Source organism: Centruroides vittatus, unplaced genomic scaffold, assembly GCF_030686945.1.
Source record: "Centruroides vittatus isolate TY-2023 unplaced genomic scaffold, ASM3068694v2 contig_459, whole genome shotgun sequence".
In the NCBI taxonomy this organism is placed as follows: domain Eukaryota; kingdom Metazoa; phylum Arthropoda; class Arachnida; order Scorpiones; family Buthidae; genus Centruroides; species Centruroides vittatus.
This window is the reverse complement of record NW_027122255.1, coordinates 754,200-777,216: the sequence shown is the minus strand read 5'-3', so window position 1 is coordinate 777,216 and position 23,017 is coordinate 754,200. Positions and strand designations below refer to the sequence as shown.

General features: G+C 30.7%; 2 protein-coding genes across 4 annotated transcripts in view; one reads left to right on the top strand and one right to left on the bottom strand.

The window, feature by feature from the left end:
• LOC136977433 (GRAM domain-containing protein 4-like) overlaps window positions 1-17,677 on the top strand; it is a 147,831-nt gene extending 130,154 nt beyond the window's left edge. For all 3 annotated transcript variants that reach the window (XM_067272920.1, XM_067272919.1, XM_067272921.1), the window contains exon 19: window positions 10,724-17,677. In XM_067272920.1, coding sequence (XP_067129021.1) covers window positions 10,724-10,876 — 153 coding nt within the window. In that variant the 3' untranslated portion in view covers window positions 10,877-17,677. The remainder of the gene's footprint in view (window positions 1-10,723) is intronic.
• A 1,585-nt stretch (window positions 17,678-19,262) lies between these two features.
• pAbp (poly(A) binding protein) lies at window positions 19,263-21,860 on the bottom strand. The gene has a single exon (XM_067272922.1). The coding sequence runs from the start codon at window positions 21,618-21,620 to the stop codon at window positions 19,695-19,697; it is 1,926 nt and encodes a 641-aa protein (XP_067129023.1). The 5' UTR covers window positions 21,621-21,860; the 3' UTR covers window positions 19,263-19,694.
• Window positions 21,861-23,017: the final 1,157 nt, after the last annotated feature.

The window sequence follows — 23,017 nt, the reverse complement described above, 5'->3', positions numbered from 1 at the left end:
GGATGGCGACTGGAATTTGATCGATCGAGTCTGGCCAGCCCACTTGTATGATCGTAATAAGTTGCTGTAGTTTCGTATCCACCTCCATAGCTTGACGTACGTCAGCTACCTTACATTCCGCCAGTGGAACATCCACAGCAACAATAAAATCATCTAGCGGGTCACAGGAAATTACTGTTGCACAGTTCCGGCTTAGAGCATCGGCCACGGGGATGTCTCTGCCACGCTTGTATACCACTGTAGGTGCATATTGGAGAACGTCGAATAACAGACGTTGTAATCGAGGTGGTGCTGTGTTCAGGGACTTTTTTGCAATGCTTTCTAACGGCTTATGATCAGTTTCAATCGTTAACTGCTTCCCATAGATGTAGTCATGGAACTTTATACACCCGTGCCGCATTGTGAATGCTTCCTTCTCGATCTGTGGGTATCTCTGTTGAGCATCAGTTAGTGCTTTTGTGGAATAGGCTATAGGGTGTCCCTCCTGCAATAGCACTGCTCCCACAGCATATGAGCTAGCATCCACTGATAGCGTTACGGCTTTGTTGACATCATAGAATGCCAGCAGTGGGGCTTTTTTCAATGCTGTTTTCAAGCTGTTAAGTGCATTCTGTTGCTGATGGTCCCAGGTCCAGGTTATGCCTTTTTGAAGTAGCGAACGAAGGGGTTCAGTCAACGAAGAATAGTTTGGAATGAATTTAGAAACATAATTAGTCATTCCTAGAAAACGTTGTAACTCAGTTATGTTAGTAGGGACTTTCAAACAGTTGATAGCTTCAACCTTTTCGGGGTCGATCTGGACACCTTGAGCACTGAAGACATGACCCAGAAAGTTTACTGACGTTTGCTCAAATGCACATTTTTCTTGGTTCAATCTGACACCCCGCTTGTACAGGTGGGATAGTACTTCGTTAGTGAATTTACGTAAATCTGGTATATTGTCTGCCCAGATCAAAATGTCGTCCATAGAACACTCCGTATTTTGGCAGCCCTTTATGATGTTCTGCATTACCTGCTGAAAAATCTCTGGTGCCGATGCCAGGCCGAATGGCACACGTTGAAAAGAGTAGCGGCCCCATGGAGTATTCACTGTTAGCAAGTCAGCAGTACGTGGTGTAACGGGCAGTTGCCAAAATTCCTTTCGGGCATCTAACAGGGTAAAGTAGCGTGCATTCGTTATGCGCGCAGCTATGTCTTCCACCGTTTTGAGTGGAAAATGGTGCCTCTTGATGGCTTTATTAATATCTGACGGATCCATGCACAAGCAGATTCTGCCCTCTTTGTGCACGACCACCAATGGACTCACTGCCAGTGTCGGGTAGGTCACTGGTTTGAGCACTTTTAGCTTGACCATATTGTCCTGCTCCTTCTTGACTTCTGCACGAATTGCATAAGGAATATTTCGTGGCGGATGCACCCGAAGAACTGGTATGTCTATTAATTCTATGTCATACACGAAATCTGTTATACAGCCAATACCTCTAAATATATTATCTGGCACTGCAACTTCTGGTTCAACTATTTCTACTCGGCGGACGAGATTGAGCTTTTCACAGGTATCTTTGCCTAGCAACGGAGAATATTCGCCTTCAACAACAATAAACTTTATTCTCGCACTACGACCTTCCACAACACAACTAGCAACACATTCACCTAGCACAGGAGTATAGGTGTGGTTGAAGGAACGAATGCGACGTATGACACTAGGGATTACTTTTAGCTTAAGGCGTTGCACTAAGGAAGATGGGACAACGTCACCATCTGCTCCAGTGTCCAACTTGAACACCGTAAAATCTGACAGGAACATGCCATGATTGGGAAGCACTCGGATATGTAGGTTGGTCTTGGAGCAACTCGGACACAGACAAACAGTCATACTCGTGTTCTCTGTCCGCCTCGTTGGGGAGCTGCACTTCACAAGCCTGCTGCGACTTTTGCCGTCTAGACGGACAATTTCTAGCATAATGACCCTTTTTTGAACACTGGCGGCAGTGGACCTTAAATGCTGGACACTTTTGATATTCATGCGACATGCTGCATCGCCAACACAAACACTCTGCAGCATTATTTGCCGGAGTTGCTGAGATCGTTTTCAAGAATTTTAGTGAATTCACGTCACTGTTCACAAATTCCATTCTCAGTTGCATCTCCCTCAGTTGTATGGACGCTGATTCGCTGGCTCTACAGATCTGAATAGCACGATCCAGCGTCAGAGTAGGTTCTCCGAGCAATTGTTCTCTAATCGTATCGGAGCGTATGCCCTTCACTATTTTGTCTCTTAAGAGGCTGTCCTCTTGTATACCGAAATTACATTCCCGAATTTTGGTTCTAAGGTCGGTCAAGAATTTGTCGAACGACTCGCCTTCCGACTGCACGTGCCTGTTGAACAACCAGCGGGTATACGTTTCATTTGCTTGTGGAGCGAAATATGCATCAAACTTTTGAAGGATTACTAGTGGATCCGTTTTCTCTTCCTCCATGAGCGAAAAGGTATTGAATATGACCGTTGCGTCTTGTCCAATGACCGCCATGAGGACTGCTGCTTGGACATTCGGCGGTTTCGACGATAGTTGTGTGGCCGTCGCAAACCATTCATAACGCTGTTTTCACAGTTTCCACGTGGTAGACATGTTGCCATCGGTCACAACTAACTCTGCTGGGGCTTTTAGTGGTGCTCTATCCATATTAGAAGGTGGCGTACGATTCGATATCGGGCAGTAGAACTTGCGACAGATCGATCAACACAAAAATGTTTTATTCTGACACCATGTAACGTTTTGTTACGTTGAACACCTTAAAGAAGTCAAGTCGAACTACTCGGACTACGTAAACTTTATTAAAAATCACAAAGAGACACTTAGATAACATGTGCTCTAGCACAAGGTCTAACACTAACTAACTAGACAAAGGAGAGCTACCACGTGCCGTAGACTAGGCTCGGCGCCATCTATCGGCAGCCAGACCATGTGTCTAACAGACACTCGCATGTGACAGCGTTCAAGTTTGCTTGAGTGCAGGCATATTACAATTCAATAATCTGATACTGTTTAATAAAACAGTTAAGAAGGGTGACACCCACGGTATGACTTGGGGTGACACCACGATATTCGTTCCGGGTGTCACCCATGCTAGCTATGCCACTGCACATGCAGTAGAGATTATTATAGTGTATTATTATTGCAATGAATAAAATGTTTCTTTTATTTACAATATTTTTTCCTTCAATTTATGTGTCCTCCTTTTCATTATAAAAAAGTTGGTTACCTTAATTATTATGCTTAATAATATAAAAGTTACTTTTTAAATAAAATCTCATAACAACTGAGAAAGTTATGCAGGTCATTACTAGATTTTTTAGTTTTCTTGACTATATTTAAAGGTGGTTACCTTTAAATATAGTCAAGAAAACAGTTTTTGCTAGTTGTTTGCAATTTAATTTCTCTTTAAGTGTTAGTTAAATAAGTTAAACCTGTTTCTAAACTAATAAATAGTAGTCATTTGTACTAGTTAGCATTGAAATAGTAAACTGATTTGAAATGAAGATTTTTTTGTGTAATTCAGTTAATCTTTAAGAATCAGACAGGAATATATTAATATTTTTTTACTATAAATTGAATAATTGATTTTCCTGTAAAGTTTTATCCATTATTTTTGAGCCCTATGTCTAGTATCATCACTCTGTATATGGTGTATGCCTAGGCTTCCCATAAAGCTTGTGTGAAAATCCAGAGCTGAAACTATATATACATGTATATATATTTACTGTTGTTGACCCTTTTTTTTTACAAATGCTAAACTTTGGAACTTTGGACCTTAGTTTCTTTCAAATAGAATAAGTATACATATACATGTATATATACACTTGATGTTTTAATAAAGTTTAAACAGTGATAAATAAAGTTTTGTGAGATTCAAAAAATTTCATTGTTCTGTGCCCTTTTTATAGGCAGTCCAAATGGTGTCAAGTATCAAAAATACATAATTAAGCCTCTAAGTACAGTACTTTATTGATGATTTTGAAATCTTGGACGTGGACTCTGGAAAAATCCTGAGTGTATATGTCTAACATATGTATGCCTCTTTAATCTTATCTTCAATCATATTTCTCAAGTACTTCTCAAGTAAAATTGGATCTTTGTATTTATGGAAGTTATGCGTTAAAGCTTTTCACAAAAATGAAATTCTAAAAATGTCATTCTCTCATCTAAGTTGTTTCAAATGTTTTTTATGTATGCCTAAACACTTAATACAATCATTTACATTTAACAGAAAAATGTTTAAATGTGTTTAAAGAGTTTTAATTGTGTTTTAAAATAATAACATTTTAGATCCATGTTCTTGAAAATATTATCAAAATCTTATTGCATAGCATGCATCTGAATATCATTCAGCAGACACACACAACATAGAAGGGTCACAAGACATCCTATTCAGATGACATTCGCTGTGAGACTGAAGATATATCACTCAAATTAAATGCAGTAAGCAGTATTTGCTCTGTTATATCAAGTTTTTGGCTGTAATAAATGCCAAATTTTTAGTGAGATAAATTTTATGATTGCTACAGTAAAAACACAAATCTAAAAATATAATATCACACAGATAGAGAGATCCAATTGTACCTATAAGTTAAATGATTGTTTTATAATTTTACATTTCATAACATCTTAAATTTTTTCATCAATGATTATTGTGGTCTTAATAAAACTGAAATATCATAATCAGTGATATAGTTACATTTGTATAATGGTAAGGTGACCAACCATCCTCCTTTAGGGAGGACAGACCTCCTTTTGTAAGTCTGTCCTTCCTTGAAAAGTGTCCTCCTTTTTGATATTTGAAGGCTAATCTATAAATCTCCATATTTGATTGATGCCGAGCTGATCCATTGCATGTGATGTGATGTGTTTGTATTTGGCATGACAGTTCATCAAGACTCAGTACAGTGCAAAATGCGATTATGAAATGCATGTGCTCTGCACAGAAGAACTTGAGAGAGTGCGCTGCATGCAAGTAGCTTTGTTTACTTCTTACCGAAACACAACATGGCACATACACATGCAGTAGAGATTATTATAGTGTATTATTGTTGCAGTGAATAAAATGTTTCTTTTATTTACAATATTTTTTTTTTCAATTTGTGTGTGTCCTCCTTTTCATTATAAAAAAATTGGTCACCTTAATAATGGTCATATTTTTATTGCAAGTTTCTTATTTATACTCAATGTTTGTACTATAGACAAATCAAGATGGCACTATATTGAATGTAACACTAAACTGAAGGACTTCAAACAATAAGAACTGTGTGTAATAATGAGATCTACATATAAGTTTTAATTTCAAAGTCTGTAAGTTGCATAATTTGTGATTACAATGCTGTTTGAAATGCAAAATTGTCCTTTTAATAATTCATAGGCCAACGGATTTTCTATTTAATATTTACTAGACATGCCATGCAACTTTGTCGTATCACAATAGAATTAAGGCAGAGCATTGCATTTTTGTAATTAAAATTTTTTAATTAGTATTAGTACATATGAATTATCTTTTACTCCATCTAACCTGAGTGCTAACATACATTTGATTGTGTAGTTTATGTAAGGATATGTGTGTTGTTTGTACAATGAGAATAAAGCATTTGCTGGCCACAAGAAGGCAATCCTTACACTTGTCAGCCATGGAGAAGAGATCCTTAAACTTTCTGGAAAGAAAGAGGCAATCCTTTCATTTGCTGGACATGGAAAAGATGATTTTTACACTTACTAAGTACAGAAAAGGCAATCCTTATACTTTAAAAGCATGGACAAGCAATCCTTACATTTGCTTAGCACCAATTGCTTTGTTCTTGTATTTTGTTCATTTTTGGCACCCATTTTCCATTAGGTATGAGCAATGCTGTTTTTTTTTTCTTGCCCCTAAATTCTGTTAGGCACACTCAATCACATCAGGGAACATGGACATTGTCACTTTGATCCCAGTGTATCACAAATCAAAGTCATGAATTATTATTATATTTTTGGATTTCTCGTGACAGTTAATATAAAATGGCAAAGTTTAATCATAATTGATCAATCAAATTTTGAGAACAAACACATTTCTATAAGCCACATAGCTTTGCTAAAGCTCTGACTCAATGAGGATAATTCATTGATAAGTTTTTATTGACACTGAGAATGATGTTAATTAGGAAGGTACTTCATCTTGGTTTGTTTTCTGTAACCAAATTTTTTTTATTAAAATATTTGTGACAAGGATAGTTAAACTTTGTTCATCATTGAAGCCCCTTTTGTAATTAAATTTTTAAAGCCATCTGCATTCAACTAAATACTGTACCTTCTAAAGCTTTAAATAGAAATTTGATAGTATTATGAAAAATTGTCTAATTTACTTTCAGAATATATTAATGTCAAATTTCCCAAAAACTATTCTGTTGTTCAATATCACCAAACAGTTGGAACATGTTGTAATATTCTAATTAGATACATATACACTTAAAACAGTTTATAAATCATAATTTCAATTGATAGCAATTCATCAAGCTTAAATTTTTATTCAAAATCATTATTCCCTAAGCCCAAACATGGATTTTTTTTGTATTTAATAATTTTGTTTTTATTTTAATACAAAGCATTTACTCTTTATATGATTAAAAATACAAAAATATAAGAAAAATGAAAAATTAAATATAATTTTTTTCAATGTATTTTTGTAATTTTAAGTGTTGAAATTGTGACAAAACTAAAAATTTTTTAAGAGAAATTTTTTTAGTTTCTGTCTAGTTTAAAAGAGAAATTAAGCAAAATTTTAATTTGTATCCACATATCTGGTCATTAAAATAGCATTAATAAATTTAGTTATCATTAATTAATTTAGTTAATAAGTTAAAAACATTTCAAACAAAAATGTTTATACATTTTATAAAACTAGAGAGTATGGTGATAAATTGGTGCTCAAAAATTAAACAACAAAATGTAAAACTTTTTATATTTATTTACAGTGTGCAATTTGCAAAATTTATAGAGTGATATAATCACTTCCTTTATGTACAGTAGACTCCCAATAGTATCTTATTTTACTATTTGGAGTTTGTGACAAAAATTATGATCATAGTACTATTGCAGAGGAGAAAATTGCAGTTAGTCTACATGCATTGTAATAATTTTTGAATCGCTATAAAACAAGCATAAAATACCAAAAGAACACCACTAGGTAACTATCCACTGTGTTTTTAGTTCAGAGAGAGATCAACTAAGTATTCTTATCCTAATTGTAAACAGGTATGTTTAAACATTCCTAAACATTGCTGTCCAGCAATACTGACAACAGTAGGCAAGTGAACAAAGTAAAAGAAAAGAGCACTATTATAAAGCAAAATAAAATGGTTGCTGACCATATGTACTTTGTGCAGTGTCTGTTGGGAAAAATTCATACAGTTCATATGTCAAAAATGATTATACAGTTACACTTATAAGTGAGTTTTATAATTTAACTAAAATCAAACTTGCAGACTTTTCATGATGATGATTGACTCCACGTTATAATCAAAAAGTGCATTAATGCTAAAACATATTTAAGGAGTCCAACAAATTGTTTTTTTATTTCAGAATTAAACAGATTTTGGGGTTATCTTTATCATTAGAAATTTAAAAACTCTACAAACATTTTCACTCTATCTCTAAGACCTTCAGCCTCTTAATTAGTCAGCCTATCAACCTTTATCAGGTCTTGACTCATCAAGAGACCCATCAAGAAAATTGTTATTTTCTTTTCTAATTTTGATACTTGCCAAGATTTTTCAATGAATTTTACAATGAATGCATTAATTTATTATTCTCTCATATAAATTTACTGCATAATGTCACTGACTCAATTTGAGGCAAAATGTGATTGTTCTGAACTTTCCCATCTGCCCATTCTAATTTTCCCATATAATTTAATTATAGAAATCATATATTTGTAAAATTAATTTGAAATTAATTACATGTACTGTATATATCCAGACTTTTATGGACAACTAAGGAGTAAATCTTCAAAATTTATTTCAGAATACACAGAAATATTAAAAATTAAAAATCTATTACAATGTAATCCAACCAAAAATAATTTTACATTGAAAGAAATTCTATGGACAGTCTGATACAGGTAAAAGTGGCAAAATTCATATGTTCAGATTGCAAACATTTTGCTCAAATAACAGGTTGACCAATCAAGTTTTATTTGACCAGCTTTTATTGATGTCTACTGTCATCCATTAATGATCACAACATTAGCCTACTGTGTTCATATGTTATGGTTTACTTCACACCCATTAGCCTCTGGACAAAACTTCCTATTCATGCAAAAGACCTGATAAGAACTAGAAGTGAACTATTTACTCTAGCAAGTGATATTATAATTTATTTAAAGCTTATAAAATCAAATGATTTTGGAATTGGAATGTAGCCTATGTTCTTCCCAGGATTATCTTGAATATATGTCAGCACAAAGTTTCATAGAAATTGATTCAGCCGTTCTCACATGATACTTGAATAGACAGGCATACATGAATTCAATTTTATATATATAGCTTGCTTTTAAGAAACTTTTTTCTTGCATATAATAAAAAAAATGATATTCAGATTAATGAGAACATTCTTGTGGTCTACAGAATATTATTGAGAAATGTGCATTGTGACAGTTTTGTTGATGGCAGAAATTTATAGAGTTGACTGACTTTTTTTTACGAATTTGATCATATAAATATACTCATGCTCTAGAAGCATAGATTAGAAATAAAAATCTTAGTTTAAAAGACATTGAATTAAAAACACTAAAATGTATAATTACAGATTAACACCCAGATGGGACACAGCTATAGTAAAATTGGCTGCGCTAAGTGCATGTGGTATTGTGGGTAATCCTTAGTGACAAGTGCGGTAAACTAGAGTGTTATTTCAGGACCTGCATGCAAAGTTTTAAAATTTTATAAACAAATTAAAAGAAATTAAGCAAGAATGGAAAATTATAATTATTAATATATTGAATTATATATCATTCATTTATTTATTTATTACATTAAATTTGACGATGTCTTGCAGGCAGTATTTGCCACCCCCATTACAATAATCCCAATTAATTAAAAAAACAATGAGCAGTAAAACTAAAGTGAAAATATATATAATTATAATAATATACAATTTATAAATTAAATAATTAATTATATTAGTATAATTAAATTATTTATCATCTATACACAAAAACCCTCCATAGAATTTTAGGAAATTTTAATTTAGAACCAGGAGTTAACAAAAACATTATCATGTTAGTGCAGGAAAAAATTAGAGAACTTTAAAACACAGGCAAAGCTTGACATTTTGGTTCATTATCACTAGATGAAATGTACTACCTATACACTTAAAAAAGGGTTAGTTTATGATAAAAACAGAAATAGTTTTAGGATATAAAGATAATGGCATTAATATATCCTAAATTATGGCAAATCAGGTTATGATGATCATGATTAACAGTATTTATTTTAATTGGAAGCAAGTTTTAGGACATACTAACCTCTTATTCTATCACGTCAAATGATATTAAGGACATTCTTTATGATTGATTGGTTAGATGAATTACAAAAAATTAACATTTAGGTGGTTAATATAGTGTTTCTAACACTATATTAACCACCTAATGTACTTTAAATAGGAAGCTATTTGAGAAAACTTTTAATACATCATCTGATTTAACCTTTTATTTTAAGGATGGATCAAAGATGTTTACTTTACTTTTTAGAAAGAAGATTGAATATTAAAGTTGTCCACATTTATTATTTTATAACCTTTAAAAAGGAGAAAGTAAATGTTTAATTCTCATAGAAAATATTTTTTTAAAATTACAAATGTTAATGATGATTAAAGATATTAATGATATTTTTTACTCTTATTTAATAGTGTATAAAAAATTTCTTAATCATCTAATTTTTTCCACTAAAATTTCTTTTTAAAAATGGAGTGAGTCTTAAATCTGAAGCAACACAGAATATAAATTTTTTAATTATTTTTATTATAAACAGGACTAATTTTTATACAATGAATAAGATAGTAAATATATTTAACTAAATAAATTATTTTTGATTATTCTCTGCCTTTTACAATGAAAGCTTATATAATTAATAAGAAATCTAGATTTTAACTTATTGAAAAAAAAACTTAAAATTTTTTACTTTGTTATAGTTTATAATTTGGTATAACCACAAGGTAGTTCAAACATTAATTATCCAAGATATATTTCAAAATTATTTCAAGAATGATTAAAACCAGTTTGGAACAGCTGCGTGTTGTTATTCATGAGAAAAATCACTCCCAATGAAATGATTTTCAAATAATAATCTGCACCAATTTCAACTGTTTTGAAGATTAATGTTTATTTTTGTATTTATAATTGTTATCATAAGGGTCAATTTTATGTTCAAACAATTCTAAGCAGCTGTCTAAAGTACAAAATTCAGGAATTCCAAAATTTGAAATAATAAAATTTAATCAATTTTTTAAAATTACCTTCTGTTTATTATTATTAAGTAAGTATTTATATCTTGATCACCATTTTTATAGTTTTCCTAGGATTCAAAAAATTTTAATTTGGCTCTGATTATCATTGTTACTTTAAATTAGTTTGTAAATTTACATTATATCCAATTAAATTAAGTAAAATCTGTTGTAATTATTTATATATACTTTATTTTCAGGCTTATATATTTGGTGCTATAATGAATCGAGATGAAGCATATGAAAGTTTAATGGAAGCTGGCCTCAAAGCTGGTTTACCGTGGGCACATGTGCCTACAGAAACTGAAGATGCGGTGTCTCGTAAACCCAATAAAAGTTCATCAGAAGTATAAGCTGTTAAAGATTTATCATCTGTGTTATTCATAAATAATTTGGTATTAAAAAAAAAAAACAAGAACTGTATTTAGTTAAAAAAAAACGAAAAAAAAGGACCAAATTGAACTAGTCAAATTTTAATGCGTAACAAAATACATTGTAAAGAGGCACGTAAATCTGGACTTAAAAATGTATTTGCTGTATTTTGAAAATCATTTTTCCATTGTAAGATATCTCTCATCTATATGTTACCAGTATATCATAATCTACTTCATATCTAAATAGAAATCAACTTGATTTTTAAAAAATACTCTTAATTTTTTAAATTCCAAAATAGTGATCTGTGATATTTATATACATTGTATTGTCATTTGCCTGTTTATAATTCACTTTTTCTGTGAAAATAATTTTAATTTAAAGAAAAAAAAATTTTTGATAGTCTTGGCTTCATATAATTACCATAAATTCATTTGAATCATAACATATCATTGTATATACAATATTTCAGTCAAAAAAATTCAAGATATGAAAGAGATATAATAAAACTGGTAACATAAGGAGTTGAATTTGGTCATAAAATATTAGTAAAAGAAAGAAATTTGGTACAATTAGGGCAGCAATAACAGGATTTCATTGTCTTACATTAATGTCCAGAGATCCAGTGTTATTTTTGCTGTCCCAATTGCATTTCATATGAGCCTGGAATTGATTTATTATGCAAGATCAATTCCAAAATATTTCTGTAATCTGCCATAAATAAGTTTGCAGTAAATATAAATAGACCATTGCATATGTGGATTTTTCATTCTTCATTTTTAATTTTAGTTTCTTATGAAAATTTTCCTAAAAAAAGTTTTCTTGGGACAAAAAATTTGCTAGAAAACTCAAGTGATTTTTAAGTTACATACTCATTATCAGGAGTCAAGAGAAATGAAAATCAAGAGAAGATACCAGATTGATGTAATGCATTCCAAAAAATGTGTACAGAAGTTAAATATACAATAGATTTGCATGTTGTAAAAGAAGTTCTATTTCAGATAAGTAAAAATATAAATTATAAAATTTCTTAACATAGAAAATTTTACTTTTTTCAGCAAATATGTTACAATGCATTAAACATCATTTGAAATGTTAAAACTATCAATTAGCAGAAAACAGGCAATAAAAATTAGTTTTACGAATGATTTTGGTTGTACTGAAAAACTGGTAGAAGCCATCACTACACAATAGCTCAAAATTTTTGTTTTGTCAGCATGAAAATCCAAATTTGGCATCTGATAAACAATTTTAATGGTATCAAATTTTCATGTTTAAAAGTGAGTTATCTAAAAGTCAAGGACAACTTGTCTGGTGTTTCCTTTTGATCTTCATTTCTCTTGTTTGCTCCTGACAATGGGCATATAGCCTGAAAGTATTTGTGTTTTCTAACAAATTTACATTCTGAGAAAATCAGTTTAAACTGGATTGTTAATGTTAAATAAATGAAAGTTTAAAATATAGCATTAAAAAAAATAATAAATGATTCATCTGCCACAAAAATCTTCTGCATGAAATCCTCATTCTTACATACATATATATTAATATACATATAATTTATTTTACATTATAAATATGTATAATTGTTGAATTAATTAAAGTCTATACAAAACTATTGTATGAAAATTTTAGTAAATCAGTATTTATCAATTATTAAAATTATATATTTTATATAGAAAATTAAAGGTATTAATGTAAAGATATTAATTGCATATCAGAAACAGTATTAATTTTCTAAATACTTATGAATTTTCATCCTTTTTTCTGATATCTAATTATGTAATGTCATATGTTCTCTATTTCTGATATATAAAATCTGCTAAAATATATGTTAATAAACATGTTTTTATTTATATTTACTGCAAATTTATTCTGCCAGACTATATCTGTATGCTTCAGTATAGTGCATACAGAGTTTTGATGCCTTTTGGGCTTTTTTCCTACTTAAATGTATTGTTGTCATTATTTTGTTACAAATATATGTATATAATATATAATGCATATAAAAATATTCATAGTTTTATAAATATGAGTGGGGAAAAATATATATATATAATTATACTGTATATCAAATATTCATTGCTGTTTTCATTATGACAGCAGACAGAGCACAATAAATCGAACATAATCTAGAATAATAATTCTAAAATTTTATATATATATAAAGAAGTGATGCACAAACAGAGAAGAATTAACAACATGAATGTAAAAATCTGAAAATTTTCTATCAATTTTATTATTAGAAATACGATATCTTCAACTTGTGAAAGTCTGGGAAATGACTGACGTTTTGATATGCAGATATTATCGTATTTTACTTCACTTATTTTTTCTCTCTCTCTCACTCTCTCTTTCTCTCTCATTATGAATGTCATTCTCTCTTCAATCAATAAGAAATACGTGATTCAGATATCAATGCTCAAGATGATATACTCAAATGTTTTCCTTTAAGTTTTAACAAGTTTTAAGGTTGTTAAGATGATTTTATTAATTAGAATTCACACATGTTTTATTTTAGTCTCACACTCTTAAGAGCAAATGTTAATAATAAAACATATTATTATGTTTATATCTGAAGTAATTTTAAAAATATTATAATTGATATATGCATTTTATATTGGTTTAATTTGGTTTTTTCTTATATTGGTAATTTTTTAGAAAAAGGTTATCAGAACACTTTTGAAATTGGTAACTTTATTATAAAAATTATTAAATTTTACATGAATTCTGCAGGAGAGAGGATGGTACAGTCACATATTTTTTTAATTATTGATTTTAAAAAATATGCTATAAGCAAGTGTCAAAAATTGCAATAAAAATTTCACAAATGTTTATAACATTATTTCAAAGGATAATGATATTTAAATGAGAGAAATCTCATTTTTTTTCAACTTTTGTTATATGATTTATGACAGTATGTTCTATCATATAACATTTGTGCCATATATTCAGAAAGTAACACTTTTAATTCATTAAGCATTTAAAATATTGATTTGAAATCCCAAAGTAATAACCCCTGAGAATTTTTCATGGGTAGTCTATCCTAGATATGTCAGGCTGCATCCCTCACAACCTGGCTGCCTCTATTCTATTGTGGGCCTGGTTGAACAGTGTGATTCAACACTGGGCTTAGAAAAAGGCTTTCTTAGTGCCCATATGGCAGGAAAAGTCAAATTTGAAAAGAAAAAAGAAATGTTTTTTAATTTTCTTTATTTAAAACAAAATTAATTGGCCGTCTTCTAGTGTTTCTAATTTTTTATATATAATTTAATATTTATGTTTTAATTAGTTTTGTTAATACATCTTCAACAATGATTATATACAATTACAAAATTTAAATTTTTGCAAAGTTGCCAATTTTGAATGAATTCTGATAATTTCTTCATAGATGATAACTAGTAAGAGAAAATGAATTTTAAATGATCTGTGTGTTAAGCAACATAGATACCATGCTTAAATTCATCATTAAATTTAAATATAGTATTATGAACATAAGTAACTAGCATTCAACTGTTACATCTTCAATTAAGGCCACCAGTTTGTTTCTTATTATTATCCTCTATAAAAATAGAAAAACTGTTGCTTGTGTTCATAAAAGTATATTTAAATTTTCTAAAATAATTGAAATGTTTTTGGAATTTTTAATAACAATTATCTCTTAGTATATATTATAATAATTGATTATTATAAAGGAAGAACATCAATTTTAAATGGATGTGCCCAAGTACATAAAATCAGTAAACTCATTTTGGTTTTTTTTTAAACTATCCTTTCAAAATGTGATTTGTGATAAAAACAAAATTGTTTTGAATGTAATATATTTTCTTATGTTGAATTTTGTTTCATATTATACATAATTTTACATGAATTTCTCTTCACATTGATTTTAATATTTATATATTTCAAAGATAGTGTTGTATTAAATGTTATACATATAGAAAATGAGCTAGTATAAAAAAACAGTGGACATTAGTATGTATAATATTCTCCAAAATTCTTTTGTCTTTTGTTTGAAGATTTTACAAATTACAATTAAAATGTATGATATTCAAAGGGTGGATACTATGATTTAGTTAGGTCGAATACACAATATTCCCATACCAATACATAGTAGACTCTCAATTTTCTAATGTGAATAGGGATAAAAGCTCAGATAATGAAATTCCCTCATCCATATTGAATGTACTGTACAAACCCTTCAAAGATTTTTTAAAATGTTTTAGTGTGGACTTGCTTTATCTGTCCTCCTGTCCTGCACTCCAACATTGTCTAATAATAATTTTTTTTTTTCCTATACAAAGCCTTTTACTGTCAATATTTTAGTAATTATTGTCATATTACTTTTTTATATCTGAATAATCGAGGGTCTACCATAAATCGGTATTAACAACCATTTAGATATGGCAGCTACGGATCTCTGTGTATACGGCAAAAGAGCTAACAAATACTTCTGGAGCAGAAATGACATAATTTACATAAGTTTTAAGTGGTAATAAAATTTTTAGAAAATATTTTGGCAACATGGTTGCTTTAGTCAAATTAAAAATATATATATATATTTTAAAAATTGTGATTGTTTTCTATCTAATCATTGCCAAAGAAAGATAATGTCTTTGTTATCAAATTGTTATATTTTTACTTTTAAAAATTTAATAATTGTTTACATAAGCTAAGGTTTTCCTAATGTATTTTTATTAAATACTTTACAGAATTCTTCCTCATTTAGCCTAAAGAATGATAATTTTTAATGGCAAGACCTTTATTAATTAAATCCCTAACAATTGTAACAACTAGTATTTGATTTTTGTATATATGCATATTTTAAGCTTCCTTTCCAAATATGCTTCCTTAATTGCTGTCAATGTCATTTAATTTTTATTAAAAGTAAAAATACAAATAATAATAATAATGTAATATAAAAAAAAGATTCTAAGATACTTATAGTTGTCATTGACTTTTTCTTTTTTTTTTTATAAATTAAATAATAATAATAATAATTAAATTTCCAAAAAAAAATTAAAACTTGTTGCATTCCATCTATGTATATAAAATAAAATATTTTTTAAAGAAAAAAAATATTTATAAGCTTTTCTGATCTAGAAATTGAAGTTTTAATATTTCTCGATTTTTTTCCATTCGCTTATACCTAATTAAAGTTATTGCTGTTATTATATATAAGGATTTTTTAATTTATTCTATTTAGAAACTGAAATAAGTTTAAAAATGGTATTAAATTATAGATACTATAATAAATTCTTTTTATGAGAAAAATTTAACTTTAAAAGTGTGTTAAATTAAATTTAACACGCTTTTAAAGTTTTCATTATTAATTGAGGTGTTTGGAATGGAAACAGCATTTATTCTATATTGTGAACTGATACTCTCAGTTCTTTTGAAGGATTATCTTCAGTTCATCTTACAATTTATACTAATAAGTTCTAAGTTGAACCTGAAGAATTAATGCTCCGATACTTTCAAAGGACCACAAAAGTACTTACTAGTTTACAATATACAACAAATGCTTGAAATGCTTGAAGGTTGAATTTATTACATAAATACATTATTTCAGTTATATTAATTATTAATGGAGACGGCACACATCGTTCATTCATGGGAACAGAATGAACTTATTGATGTTTCTGTGAAAGGATAATATGTGCCATTTTGGTGATGTAGCACCACCTGTAGATACATGCTGAATACATTTTATCAGCGTGTTCCTATAGAAAGGTGTACGAGATCATCACCGATCTTTACTGATTCACATATGAGCTTTATCTAATTTCCATGTACCAAATAGCTTTTCTGTTCCAAACAGTTTATAGGAAACTGCATGGAACAAATTAGATATTGGAGTACTTCTGTTTTTATTCGAATCAGTATCTTTGGTTAGACCATTTCAATTCCAAACACCTTAACTCTAGGTAGAGCTGTTTTCCGATACATTCTTCCAGATGCTTTGCTTAGAAATAGTGAATGACAGATATTAAATATGTTAATGCTACATCACTTTTTACAAGCAATAACTGCTGGCAGTTTTACTCTTGTTCCTTGCATACAATTTTTATTTTTGTGTAGTAAATTATAATCATGAAAAATCAATCCAATATATATTAAATAAATTAAAATAATCAAAATCTTTCTTGATTCAGTATAAAATTTTGTATAAATTTAATCATTTAGAACTGTATAACAAGTGAGATATTCTCCAGTTCTCCATATTTTTTAGTTTATTTTATTATTAATTTTTTATTGTAATTATTGTCAAGAATTTAATTTATATGTAAAATGTAATGCTTTGGCTAGGAAACTGTAACAAAATTAACGTAGTAGCAGAGAAATACAGGAAAGAATCTCCAAACATCGAATGCTAACTGTGAATTTATCGTTATTCCTCTAGCCACTTAGGGAGAAAAAAAAATTTTAATTACAATTTTATAATATGGCCTTAAATAAAATATATCAATTTTTCTTTATTATTTTCTTTTTTATTTGTAGAAATAAAAGATAATTGTCAAAAATTTCAAGTAAATATATTGTAGTTCTATATTGTATCTCTGGTTTTCCTGAGTATGTTTTGAATGAAACATTATAAATTTGGAATTTCTGATGTCCAAAAAAAAAACAATGATTTTTTTGATGTATGTAAAGTATTTATTATAAATATTATTATTATTATTATTATTATTATTATTGCATGTTGTTATCTGGAAAATGCAAAATGTTGTTTAGCAGATTTTTTTTCCAGTGTTCATTTGTAATAAAATCAAAATGTTTCAAAATGTTTGTTTTGTTTTCTGTTCTCCACTTAAACATAATTAACTTTAAAAATAATTATAACAGTTGAGTAACTATATATTGATGGTTTAAAATAGAAAAACGGTAAATAAATATAATAAACGTATATGCCAAGTGACTGATGATGATCATTTTCACATAGTGGACTGGTGATATAGTGGCCACCCAATACAGGGAATATTTCTGTAGATCTTTGCTATTCATTATGTACTGTATGTAGTGGGATATTGATATAATGAATTCTTTAGCTGTCCTTTGTTCACTGTATATTATTTTTCTTGTGAAAATAAGCTATTTTAATACGAAGTTATCAAATATTTATTCGTGTTTAAATTTAAAGAAAAGGAAGATTATAAATTTGTCGTCAATTACTTTACAGAAATATTCCCGTAAAAACCACATCAATTTTTGAAAAAAATTAAGAATTTAATTATTTAATTTGAGTTTTAAAAATTTGTTTGTTACAAAATTTTTTTAAAAAAATTGTTAAGTCACTTAACGAGATAAGCTTAGTAATGGTTAGTCAGACTTTGACCCCATGACTCATGAACCTTTCACAAAAATGTAATGAAAACTTGGATGTGTTTTCTTTCTATTTTTTCGCAAGTCAGTTTAATTTTTTATAATCAACAAACAAACAAAAATCATATTAATTGTAATACATAGCAGCTCATTTATTGTGAACTCGTAAAATATGTTTTCGATAGATAAAGTTTATCTGGCGAATTCTGTAGTACAGTTTATCAAGGATAAAAAAAAATCACTTTCGATACCAATAAAACAAGTTAATTCGTCCTAGACCCGCGTTTAAAAGACCTTCGTCACCATCAAAAGTTTTTCATTATTATTTTTACTTTATTTAACCTTGTTTAATAAAGTAAAACAGGTACAGTACATATACCATACGCAAAACCTACTTTATCCTTAGAAGCGTTATACCCTGCGGAAACGTGTATGACGTCGTTATCGCTGTGACGTGTTATCATTTCGAAATTAAATGCAAAACCGTGTATTTCGAAACGTGTGTTCTATAATCCGTAATAATAATTAAAAAATGAAGATCGATTCTGTAACATTAACCAATTACAATCGATAAATATCGAGTTAAATATTTGTTCTACTTTGAAAAGAAACGTCGGGCAATTTTCTACGGAATCCAGAATCAAAAGGAAATGTCTTGGAAAGTTAATTGGTTGCAATATATAAAAAGCTATAAATAGTTTAGGAACGAAATTCGAGTGTTTTTTGTTATTGCTTAATTATTATATAGAAATTGAAGCAATTAATTTTTTGGATATAAATTTATAGGTGAAGGACACGAACTTGATCGAACCCGATAAAATCAAGTTTTCTCGTTTAAATTAGCTGAATAATTCATAAACACGATTTGGCAATTTTAAACTTTTTGTACCACCGAATCATCAAAATTGAACATGAGTAATCACTATCAAATTTCAAAAATACACAGGCAATGCCAACCCAAAAATAAAACCGAAGACCCTTAAATACAAAGTTTATTGATGAAAAACCATTGTAATTGTGTATTTGAATTACAAAGAAAAACAACACTTTTTTCCAACAACCTTTTTTAATAACTTCGAATAGAATACAAGAATAAAGCACAAGAACCCAAGTACTACTCACTACAAGAATGAAAAATAAAATTAAACATAATACATTTAGCAAGAGTCAAAAACATTTGTTTTTTTTTAATAAACTAATTTTTTTAATTATTTTTTTTCTATATTTTAAGATTTATTTTTTTGAAATTTTGCTATTTTTTTTTGTATTTTTCTTACTATTATATGTTGTAACCTTGGCAGACTTGGGGTTCACGTGGGCGGTTTTTTTAATTTTTTTTTATGAAGGAAAACATTAAAGCTAATATATATAATATCAAACTCTATAAACTACATTTCAAACAGTTCGCACACAATACAGTTTCTATATTAGTAAAATTCGAAAAAAAAAAATACACTAAGAAATTTTTGTTTCTTCTTTTCATTCCTTCTTGAATGCTGCTTCTTTAGCGTGGTGGGCCTGGAGAACGGCGACGGCTTCGTCCACCTTTGCTTTCAGGGCCTCGTGGTGCTCGAGCATGTGCAACAGCTCGGAGTTGTCGATCTCCAGCAGCATTCCGGTTATCTTTCCGGCCAAATCTGGATACCAGCGATGAATGAGCGGAAACAAACGTTCTCCCAGCATCTGCTTCTGTTCTTGTGGATTGGCATCGGCAAGCATGGAAGTGGTCAGCGGTTCCTGTCCTTGGATGTGGACTGCGGCCTGTTGAACGACCGGTGGCTGAACGACAGACGGTGGAGGATTTCGCATGTTGGCTGTGTATTTGTAAGCGGGAGGACAAGGCTGTGCGACGTTGGCCGTCGGTATGGCCGCGGGACGGGCGGCGGCGGCCACGGCGGCCGACGGACCGAGAGCGGCGACTCTTCTCGGACCGGGCGTGGTCTGTTGTCCGGTGATGGGTCTTGCATTCATGTTAGTTCTAATTCCTTGGGTTTGGGCTGCTGCGACTGTAGGACGTGGAGCCGGACGAGCAAACTGCGCAGGCTGCATTGCCGGGAAACCACCGGTAGGTTGACCGCTCGGTCTCAATGGCGGTTGTGGTGTCCAGCGTGGCGTGGCTCGCATTTGTGAAATTTGAGTCGGAAAATATCCTCGTTGGGCTTGAGGCATAGTCGGTACAAAATAGCCGGCTCCTCCCGGTTGAAACATTTGACCGAGATGCGGCTGCATTCGCATTCCGGCCATTCTCTGCATGTACTGTGAAGCAAGATGAGCCTTACGGTCTTCTTTTCTTTGGGCTAAAGCAACATAAAGTGGTTTAGAAACCATGATTCTTCCATTCATTTCAGTTACTGCTTTTGTAGCTTCTTCCGGAGAACTGAAACACACAAAACCAAATCCACGAGAATGACCGTGGGCATCGGTCATGACTTTAGCACTTGTGATTGTACCAAACGGAGAAAATTCTTTTCTGAGGCGTTCGTCGTCGATAGCATCATCCAAATTCTTAACGTATAAATTAACACCCTGATAGCGGCTCATTCTTTCCAATTTTAACTGTTCGAATCTACGTTTTAATTCCGCCTGTCTTTCGGCTTTTTTCTGTGCCCTACCAACATACAGTTGCTTTCCACCAAGTTCTTTAGCATTTAATTCTTCCACCGCTTTCTCTGCGTTCTCGGGATCTTCAAAACTAACAAATCCGAAACCTTTTGACTTACCGCCTTCGTCGACCATCACTTTTGCACTGGTGATCGTACCGTACTTCTCGAACATCTCTCTCAGTTTATCATCGTCCAGTTCGTCACCAAAATTTTTGATGTAAACATTCATGAATCGACGAGCTTTGTCGCCGAGCATTTTCTCTCGTTCCCTTCGCGGGATGAATTTTCCTACATACACTTTTCTACCGTTCAGCAGCATGCCATTTACCTTAGCAATGGCATTATTAGCCGCTTCTTCGGTTTCAAAGTGTACAAAACCGTAACCTTTAGAGTTACCTTCTTCGTCGGTGGCCACTTTACACGACAGGATGTTTCCAAAGGCAGAAAAGGTATCATACATGGCCTTATTATCGATACTCTTGTCTAAATTCTTGATGAAAACGTTTCCAACACCAGATTTCCTAAGCGATGGATCTCTCTGTGACCACATTATACGAATTGGTCTTCCCTTAATTAAGTCAAAGTTCATGGTATCTAAGGCTCTTTCTGCATCTTGAGGGTGTTGGAAGTTAACATAGGCATAACCCAAGGATCTTCTTGTGATCATATCCCTGCATACTCGGATGGAAAGAACTGGTCCTGCAGTAGAAAACTTTTCGAAAAGCATAGCTTCTGTTCCATCAGGATGTAAATCGCCGACGTAGAGAGAGGCAATGGGACAACTAGGGCCGCTGGGATTCATCTTCTTTCAATAGGCCTAACCTTCGTATCCAGATGGTTCTTCGTTCTTCGTATATTTTTTTTTTCTTTTTTAATTTTTCTCTTTTTATGTTGTTTTTTATCCTTTTAGAACACGACTTGACGACTTATATTCTATAATATATAAAAAAGTAGATTCTTTTACGACACCCACGTGACGCCACGAGTGTGAATTCCAAAGCCAAGGTTCGAAGAAGAGAACGACGCACGTTGGAGCGAGACTAAGTTCGATTACGTCACACTAACGTCGATTAATCTTATTCGAATTTATTTTCCATTTTGAGAATAATTAATAATATTTATCACTATAAATTATTTTTAAAGTATACGAAAATAATTTAAAAATTGTTAATATTTATAAATTTCCCTTCGTTTCTTGTTTACGAGAGTATAGGGATTTCCACCTACGTTAAAAAACTCGGCCACCTGGCGATATATAAACGTAAACAAAATTAAGATAAAATTTTTTTTTAATTTTATATTATTCTGAATGCATATTAATTATTCAAATTTATTATGAAATAATAATTCGGCAAGATAAGAAGAATTTATTATTTTTAAATATAATCAAAATTTTCGACTTGCACCATCGCATGCAAATGTATATCTTATCGCTTAATGACTCATTTGTTCATGGTCATTCTTTGTTCTTTAACGGTTTTGGATTCGAATTCAGAGTATTAGAAAAATTATGAATAAAAACAATTTAAAGCTCTAAAATACTTTTTAAAAAATCCCTGTCATTTAACTGATAAATTTATTAAAATTATTGTTTAATTGAAACATAAAATTAATCGAGGCATTCAATGATAATAGGTAGAAATATTTTCGTCAACGTTTCACTTATTTAATTAATTAGATGAACAATCAATAAACAAAAAATGGCAGCAAGGAGACTAGCAAACCGATAGAAGACATTCAATTAATGGAGCTATAGATAAGATAGTGAATATAATCAATGCAAAATTTAATCATGTAGAGGTCTTTTGTTCTCGTGAAATTTTCTAGATATTGGTCAGGCAAAGTGAATATAAAAGCAATGTTTTGAAATCATTAGTATATTAAAATTTACGCCAATCTTCCAAGTGTAGTTTAAACTATCAATTAATAGAGGACCGTAAACCTATCGCTCCAGGCGACCCGGAATCAAATCCGGGCGAGAAACTCTAGGAATTTTTTGTGGGTGGTTTGTCCCAAATATGACGGACTCCGTCTCTCAACAACCGGTCTCCCATCGTAGACCTAGCTAAACCCAAGATGGGTATGATTAAAACGGATCTCTTAGTGCTCACAAGGCGGAAAGAACAAAGTAAAATTAATATATCCTAGTTTCTATGGCTTATAATAACAAATGGATTATTTTACTTTTTTTTACTCTGA

Coding starts and splice junctions, on each gene's coding strand:
- pAbp (XM_067272922.1), bottom strand. CDS start 21,620: ATGAATCCCAGCGGCCCTAGTTGTCCCATTGCCTCTCTCTACGTCGGC.